Here is a 9308-nt window from a genome sequence, read left to right as displayed (position 1 = left end):
TTTCTATTCTGCTGTTAGATCTAACATGGAGATGCAAAGTGGCTCCCAACAATTTAAAATATACAAATATTTATTTATTTATTATTTACGACATTTATATAGAATCATAGAGTTGGAAGAGACCTCATGGGCCATCCAGTCCAACCCCATTCTGCCAAGAAGCAGGAATATTGCATTCAAAGCACCCCCGACAGATGCCCATCCATCCTCTGTTTAAAAGCTTCCAAAGAAGGAGCCTCCACCACACTCCGGGGCAGAGAGTTCCACTGCTGATCAGCTCTCACAGTCAGGAAGTTCAGATGGAATCTCCTTTCTTGTAGTTTGAAGCCATTGTTCCTCGTCCTAATCTCCAGGGAAGCAGAAAACAAGCTTGCTCCCTCCTCCTCCCTGTGGCTTCGTCTCACATATTTATACTTGGCTATCCTATCTCCTCTCATCCTTCTCTTCTTCAGGCTAAACATGCCCAGCTCCTTAAGCCGCTCCTCATAGGGCTTGTTCTCCAGACCCTTGATCATTTTAGTCGCCCTCCTCTGGGCACCCTCCTCTGCTGCCCTTTTCACCCCGAAGGGGATTCAGAGCGGCTTACAAGGTATATATACATACAATATATTATATTATTAGCATAGTACAATGTCGATATTGAATATTACTATTTTGTACTATACCATTATATTGTAATATTATTACTAATATTACATGTAATATAAATATAAAATTATATCATATTAGTAGTAGTATATTGCATTACATTATAATATTATACATACTACATGTATATACAATAAATTATACTACATTATATTATAAATTTATTGTAAATTATTATAAATTCTCCCTCCAAACTATAAATATTAAAATAGGATCAAATACACACCTTGGTTAAAATCTGATGGCTTTTTTGCTAGGAAGGGACTGGATCCCATTGCACTGAGCCATAGTAATGCAAGTGGTGTCAAACTGCATTAATTCTACAGTGTAGACGCACCCTTAGTTATTAAATTCAGTGTTGTAATGTATATTAGGAGTTACATGCATTAATTATTGTGAGATATGAGGTTTGAGATTTAATTGCATTAGACGCATTTATGACACTTTTCAGGGCCAAAAAAAGAAAGGAAATCTCTGAGCTGCCAGCCTTTTGGAACTATCAACAAAGCTGCGGTTGCGCATGCGCAGTATCTCGGCTTCCAAAGCGGCGCGTGAAAGCAGCAAAGAGCACGAGGCAAGGGACGATCGTGATTGGCTGCTCCCGGAGAAGGCTCGACCTATCCAGAGAGAGGACGCGACCTGACGCTCGCCGAAGCCTGCCGGGAAGTAGCGCGCATGCGCAAACTCACACAGGAAGAGAAACCAAGATGAAGTAAGTTTTGGGTGCATCTACGCTGTAGAGTTAATGCAGTTTGAGCCCGCTTTAACTGCCAGGGCTCGGTGTTATGGAACTGTGGGAGTTGGACAAATTTGACAAGGTCTTTAACCTACCTTGGCAATTTTAAATTGGCATTCTATTCTTACTGTATTTTTAATCATTGTACAGTTTGGCTTTTTAAGATATGTATTTTATAGTAATGTGTTCTAAAATATGTATTTTAGTAATGCATTTTAATATAAGTATTTTATAGTGATGTGTTTTAATATATGTATTTATAGTGGTGCATTTTAATATATGCATTTGATAATAATGCATTCATTAGGCATTATTATCAAATGCATCATTATCAACCGCCTCGAGTCGCCTTCGGGTTGAATGGGGCAGTATATAAATATGGTAAATAAATAAATAAACAAACAATGCATTTTAATATATGTATTTTCTTGTATGTGTTTTATGTTGCTGTGCTTTGACAGTATTTATTTATATTTATTTATTTATTTGGGGTTCTTGTACCCCGCCCTTCTCACCCCGAAGGGGACCCAGGGCGGCTTACAGCTGCAAGGCGCACTTAGACGCCTGCTACACAAACAATCATCACAAAAAATATAACAGTACAAATTCCCACAATTCAACATTATCCAATAAAATCAGTAAAATGATAAAATCAGTAAAAACAATACAAACCTGGAACTTCCTCCTACCCATCAGTGTACAATTAACTCAAAGATCTGTTTTGGTTCCATTTCGACAATCCTGCCGATCTCACACATCTGATTGTCTTATTTGGTTGTCATTGTCTAATTGTCTGGTTGCCCAAAGGCTTGGTTCCACAGCCATGTCTTCACCCTCCTCCTGAAGGAGAGGAGGGTTGGTGCTGTTCTGATTTCCCCCGGGAGTGAATTCCACAGGTGGGGGGCCACCACTGAGAAGGTATTGTTGTTGTTATTATTATTTATTTGCTATATTTATATACCACCCCTCTCAGCCCGCAGGCAACTTGAGGCGGTTCACAAGGCAACAATTCAATGCCCAACAACATCATAAAAACATTTTAAAATATTAACATATAATATCAACCATAACAAGTTAGTAAAACAAATCATTTTGTACCCCATCTCAAGGGAAAGTGTGTGACAAAAACATTATTATTATTATTATTATTATTATTATTATTATTATTTACATGTACATAATGTTACAGCACACATGCACATTAGGTCCAAGTGTCTCTTATTGTTGTTGTTGTTATTATTATTATTATGTTTATGTTTATTTATACCCCACTTTATCTCTTTTGAAGGAGACTCAAAACGGCTTAAATTAAAAGTATGACCACACTGTTCAAAATATACAAATATGCATACATTAAAACATAATTAAAAATGTTGTTGTTATTATTATTATTGGCTAATAGTCTTACAAATGATAACTCCCATGATTACACAGAATAAGCCATGGCAGTTATCGTCAACTCTTTTTTTTTCATGTCAGGAGTGACTTGAGAAACTGCAAGTCACTTCTGGTGTGAGAGAATTGGCAATCTGCAAGGACGTTGCCCAGGGACATCCAGATGTTTTATCATCCTTATTTACTTATTTATTTATTTGGGGTGCCTCTACCCCGCCCTTCTCAACCCCCTAGGGGGGACTCAGGGCAGCTTACAAAAGGCACAATTCGATGCCCAACAATTCACAAAATACAATATACAAAATTACAAAATAACGTCAACAGTTATAAGTAGTCCCTTCATGTCCCTTCACGAGGAGCTGGAACTGACAAAGGGAGCTCATCTGCGCTCTTCCTGGATTCGAACCTCAGGCCTGTCAGTCTTCAGTCCTGCCAGCACAAGGGTTTAACCCACTATGTCACCAGCGGCTCCTGGTCAACTGAATTAATTCAGTAGTTTAGATGCACCCTGGGTCATGGTTAATAGAAAGTTAAAACCTGGCTTTTTGAGCAAGCATTTGCAAATGCAGTGTAACTGGCAAATCTAGATCCATAGAATGACTAGACGAGGCAAGTCGAAAATTATTTTAGTAAGGAGACGCTGAGGACTTATGCTTTTATTCGTTTTATTTGATTTTATATTATAGGTTGAATGTTTTAAATTGTGTTTTATGTTGTTGGAGACATCGAATTGTGCCGCCTGTAAACTGCCTTGAGTTGCCTTCAGCAAATAAATACATAATAGAAAGCCATGTAGCAAATTGAGTCATGGAGAAAGGGTGGTATGAAAATGAAGTAATATAGTTGGAGATAGCAACCTTCTCAAGCTTCCTCTTTTTAATGTTTTGTCTGTTTATAATGTGTTGTTTATTTCCTGTAGTGTATGTCTTCTTTGGTTTGCAGTCTTCTTAGCTTTATGTACTAGAGGCAGTGGGAGGGGCTATAGACCATGTGACTGGTTCGGTGACTCCTTAGAATGAAGTTTAAAAGGATGGCAGTTGAGGAATGACAGTTGAGGCTTGAATCAGCTTGCGTACAGAAGCCAGTGTAGGAAGTTAGAAGACTGTTAAGGTTTGAGTCCCTTGGAAGTAGACTGTTATGAAAGAGAGCTGTCCAGAGCGATATAGTTTTGAAGAGACTGTTGAAGATTATTAAGTTAAAGATACAAACTGAAATGTTTAAAGTTTAACTTGATAAGAAATGTGCCTATATATTTAAATACATGCAGTTATGAGTATTGTAAAGAAGTCTACTTGAATCTTTGTCTGCTGAGAGCATAGAATAGAAACAAGATATTTACACGCCCAGTGATCATCCATTACCCAATAAACTATAAGAGCGCTTCTGAAATTCTGCTATCCAATAGGTTATGATCCTAACATAATAAATATAAATATTGAGAACCCCAATTATCCCAAGTCAGGTGTGGGATATGCAGTGTGGCTTTTGGTTTCAGCTCCCCTTTTCTGTTTTTACCCTTTTCTAGCCCACTTACTAAGGTGAAGCTGATCAACGAACTGAATGAACGTGAAGCACAGCTGGGAGTGCAAGATAAGGTTTCCTGGCATTCGGAATACAGCGATAGCGCTTGGGTGTTTGTGGGTGCGTGCCATGTTCTTGGAATATGATAATTACATTGAATTATCTTTGTGTTTTTAAAATTCAAATCTTTATTAATGTCTTCTCTTTTTTTCTAGGGGGGTTGCCATATGAACTGACAGAAGGGGATATTATCTGTGTATTTTCACAGTAAGTAAAAATAGGTCTAATACACCAAGATTATGTTTATTTAAGATTTTTAATAATGTTTCCCATAAAATCAAAGTAAACAGCAATTAAATAGATAGATAGATAGATAGATATAGTTTGCATGATTATTAAAAAAATCTTAGTGCAATAATAATAATAATAATAACAATAATAAAAAAAACTTTATACCCCGCTCCATCTCCCCCAAGGGCAGTTTACATGAGGCCACGCCCATCAATACAATGCACAACAATATAACACAAGAACATAATAAAACCAAAAAATAAAATACATAAAATGCAAAACAATTTAATAAGCAACACAACAATATGAAATCAGACATTAAAACAAAAAAGATTTCGCTGGGCAGGGCCAAATTCAGGACACATTGAGTTTAATAGGACTGACCCTCAGGTAAATGCATATTGTAGGGTTTCTCAATATGCAATATGCAAAATAAATATTCTTTTAGCTGTAGGTATAATAATTTAGCAAATACAAGTTTCGGAATCTGCTTTTTGACCACATTGCTATCAGAAAATGTTGTGAAGCTTTGTATGTTAGCACTTGTGTTTTGTTAAACTGACTCTGCTTGGTCTTTTTTTGAAAGTGGAAAAGTTGAAGTTACTGCCTTTCTCTGCAGATATGGGGAGATTGTGAACATAAACCTGGTTCGTGACAAGAAGACAGGGAAATCCAAAGGTTTCTGCTTCATTTGCTATGAAGATCAGCGAAGCACCATCCTTGCAGTTGATAATTTCAACGGGATAAAGGTGGGTGATCTGTCTGGCAAACCAAGTACTATATATATTTAGTAAAATGAAGGAAATGCAATAATAACAGTAATAATAACAGTAATAATAGAGTAAAATAATAAATGTAAAAAAAAGAAAAAATACAATAAAATAATTGAGCAAAATAATGGATATATAATAATAATAAATAGAGAAAAATAATAAATGCAATAAAATAATAATAGAGTAAAATAATGGAAATGCAATAATAATAAATAGAGTGGCTCCCTGACTCTGGAACTCACTTCCTGAAGAGATTAGGAAAGCCCCTACCCTAGAAACCTTTAAAAAGAACCTTAAAACCTGGCTCTTCCGCTGCGCATTTGATGAATAGATTTACATCTTCACACTAGTGTTCAGCTTCAACGTTTTTTGTCATTCGAGTATATTCCCCCCTTATGGGAAAGCTTGGTTCCACGACCTCCACTATAATGAGCAAATCAGTTTCTATTTTATCTCGCCTGAGTTTTTAATATGCTTTTAATCAGCCTTTCTTTTATCCATTACATGTAGCTTGCCCATTGTCATTGTGATTGTGCTTATTGTAATTTTATATTGCTATGTTTTCATTTGTTTTATGTAATTACATTGTTATTGTTTATTATTTGTGTTTTCGGTTTTATTTTATGTTTGGGCTTGGCCTCATGTAAGCCGCTCTGAGTCCCCATTGGAGAGATGGTGGCGGGGTACAAATAAAGTTTATTATTATTATTATTATTAAAATAATAAATGTAATAAAAATAATATTAACAGAGTAAAATAATAAATAACCTTGACTGAAGTATAAGCCAAGGGGCTGAAAAACTCAGCTTATATTCGAGTATATATGGTACATGATTGGTGCAGTTTCATCAGCAGAGCATTGCTCAGTACAATACCACAACAGCCATAAAGCTGTTAAATAACTGTCATTTTCTGTATTCACAGATAAAAGGAAGGACTATTCGAGTAGATCATGTTGCTAATTATCGTCCACCAAAAGATTCTGAGGATATTGATGAAGTTACAAAAACACTCAGAGAGAAAGGATGTGGTGTTAAAACGCCTCCTCCGAGTTCATCTGAATCCTCCGAAGAGAATGAGGTGGAAGTGAAGAAACACAAAAAAGGTGATCGTTTTCTCCATTAATGCAGTTTTAAGCTCAATAGAAATTCCCTGTTTCTGATTCATGGAAAGTCCCAAGAAGGTAAAGAGGGGTTTGGGGCAAGGATATTTGTGGAAAACCCTTTTTGATTGCAATGCTTTTCACTCTTTCCAAAGAGAAAAAGAAGAAGAAAAAGAAAGAGAAGAAGGAGCATCGGAAACGCGTGAAAGAAGAACCGCTTGCAGACGTGCCGCCTCCTAAAACCAGGATCAAAGAAGAGAAGGAAGATCCAGGCTATGAGCGATATGCTTCTGGGAGTCAGCCAAACTGGAGCAGCCTCTCGGGGCACAAACACAAGCGGGAGAGAGAGAGGTCCCGGGAAAGAGGAGGCACAGATCGGGGCAGGCACGAACCAGGCGCCTCTCAAAGGGAAGAGAAGCACAAGACACTCGATGCCCCAAAAGAGAGGCTTCAAGGTGCTGGAAGCAGAAGTTCTCGAGACCGAGGGGAGGACAAAGGGAAGCCGTCAAAGGAGAAGAAGGCCTCAGGTGGCTATTAAGCCTTTGCAGACACGTCATGGTGGCCTCAGCAGTTCAGCGGGAGAGAGGCCACTCTGCAGACTGGACTAAAACTTTAGCAGAAGCATGGGGTTGACTCTTGGGCTGGACTTTGCCTCCTCAGAAAGGAGAAAATGTGAGCATCTGATTGACCATCTCTTTCATTTTATACATAAAGCAGTAGTCTGAGATCAATTGTTTTTCCCCTCAAATCTGGGACAAATACATTTGTTTAGAACTACAGGCAGTCCCTGAGTTACAGACATCCAATTTTAATAATAATAATAATCTTTATTTATTTATTTACGACATTTATATACCGCCCTTCTCACCACGAAGGGGACTCAGAGCAGCTTACAAGATATATATATATATATATATATACACACACACACACACACACACATACACACACATACAATATAGTATATTATTAGCATAGTACAATATCAGCATTAAATATTATTATTTTGTACTATACCATTATATTGTAATATTATTAGTAATATTATATGTAATATAAAAAAATAATTATAATATCATATTAGTAGTAGTATTCGTATTATATTAGTATTAGTATTATCTTATGGAGCCCCCAGTGGCGCAGTGGGTTAAAGCGCTGAGCTGCTGAGCTTGTTAACCGAAAGGTCGCAGGTTTGATTCCAGGGAGCAGCGTGAGCTTCCGTTATCAGCCCTAGCTTCTGCCAACCTAGCAGTTTGAAAACATGCAAATGTGAGTAGATCAATAGGTACCACTCTGGCAGGAAGGTAACGGCACCCCATGCAGTCATGCCAGCCACATGACCTTGGAGGTGTCTATGGACAACGCCGGCTCTTTAGCTTAGAAATGGAGATGAGCACCACACCCCAGAGTGAGACATGATTGGACTTAATGTCAGGGGGAAACCTTTACCTTAGTATTATATTGTATTACATTATATTATAAATATTATAAATAAATAAATATTATATGTATATACAATATACCACATATTATATATTATATGTATATACAATATGGCCACATCATGAGGAGACAGCAAAGCCTAGAGAAGACAATGATGTTGGGGAAAGTGGAAGGTAAAAGGAAGTGGGGCCGACCAAGGGCAAGGTGGATGGATGGCATCCTTGAAGTGACCGGACTGACTTTGAAGGAGCTGGGGGTGGTGACAGCCGACAGGGAGCTTTGGCGTGGGCTGGTCCATGAGGTCACGAAGAGTCAGAGACGACTGAACGAATGAACAACATTAGCATAGCTTCTGGAACATGGCCATACAGCCCAGAAAACACACAACAACCCATATTACAGTTAAAAATGTACATATTCTGATTTATACACAAATTCAACTTAAGAACAAACCTACAGAACCGATCTTGTTTGTAACTTGGGGAGTGCCAGGTCTTCTTGACTTGCAGAGTGTAAATCTGACATTCCTTGAAGCCATCAGTGTAGACCAGGCATGTGCAATCTTCGGCCTGGTAGCCTGCCAGGAATTGTGGGAGTTGGAGTCCAAAACACCTGGAGGGGCCAAAGTTTGCCCATGCCTGGTGTAGTCTAGAGTGTTTTGGACTTCAACTCCCACAATCCCTAGCAGGCTACTAACAGTCTTTAAATTATAGACATTTATTTACAAGTGGTGGCTTTTAACTTTCTGCCCTTTCCCATAGAATTGAGCAGGGAAAGGTGGAAGGCTGCGCAGGCGCACCATTGGGGTTGCAGAACACATTGAAAGCGGAGGGGGCGGGGCTTGGATGGGCGACGTCACGCGGGGGCGGGGCTCGGCGAACAGCAGGGAAAGTGGTGCCAAACTGCGCAGGCGCACCCCCTACGTTCGCAGAATACATTGAAGGAGGGGCGGGGCTTGGTTTGGCGACGTCACGCGGGGGCTCGGCGAATAGCAGGGAAAGTGGTGCCAAACTGCGCAGGCGCACCCCTAGGGTGGCAGAAGACATTGCAGGGAAAAAGAGACAGGGCCCACCTGAAGACGTCACGTGAGGGGCGGGTCTCTGAATAGTGAAAGTGGTGCCAGACTGCGCAGGCGCACCGCTAGGGTCGCAGAACACATTTAAGACAGGGGTGGCGGGGCCCAGCAGAACAACGTCATGTTAGGGGCGGAACCCTGCTGAGCGACATCACGCGGGGCGGGGTCGGTGAACAGTGAAAGTGGTGCCAGACTGCCAGGCGCACCCCTAAGGTCGCAGAATACACTGAAACCAAAGAGGGGGCGGGGCCCAGCTGGTGATGTCACGTGAGGGGCGGGGTCCACCTGAGCGACGTCACGCGGGGCGGGACTCTGAATAGTGAA

General features: G+C 39.6%; 1 protein-coding gene across 1 annotated transcript; it reads left to right on the top strand.

Moving 5' to 3' along the window:
* Nucleotides 1-1288: 1288 nt before the first annotated feature.
* RBMX2 (RNA binding motif protein X-linked 2) lies at nt 1289-7197 on the top strand. The gene is made up of 6 exons (XM_060756348.2): nt 1289-1360; nt 4305-4420; nt 4516-4567; nt 5211-5340; nt 6289-6469; nt 6622-7197. Exons 1-6 carry the CDS (start codon nt 1356-1358, stop codon nt 7002-7004), a joined length of 867 nt encoding a protein of 288 aa, XP_060612331.2. The 5' UTR covers nt 1289-1355; the 3' UTR covers nt 7005-7197.
* The last annotated feature ends 2111 nt before the right edge of the window (nt 7198-9308 follow it).

This window comes from Anolis sagrei, chromosome 10 (assembly GCF_037176765.1).
Source record: "Anolis sagrei isolate rAnoSag1 chromosome 10, rAnoSag1.mat, whole genome shotgun sequence".
In the NCBI taxonomy this organism is placed as follows: Eukaryota; Metazoa; Chordata; class Lepidosauria; order Squamata; family Dactyloidae; genus Anolis; species Anolis sagrei.
The sequence above is the reverse complement of the archived record's forward strand: the minus strand, read 5'-3'. Positions and strand labels throughout refer to the sequence as shown.

What these genes read in the sequence shown, in the direction of transcription:
- RBMX2 (XM_060756348.2), top strand. An exon ending in ATAATTTCAACGGGATAAAG is followed by an intron (nt 5,341 to 6,288) that starts GTGGGTGATCTG and finishes CTGTATTCACAG; the next exon opens with ATAAAAGGAAGGACTATTCG. An exon ending in AGTGAAGAAACACAAAAAAG is followed by an intron (nt 6,470 to 6,621) that starts GTGATCGTTTTC and finishes CTCTTTCCAAAG; the next exon opens with AGAAAAAGAAGAAGAAAAAG.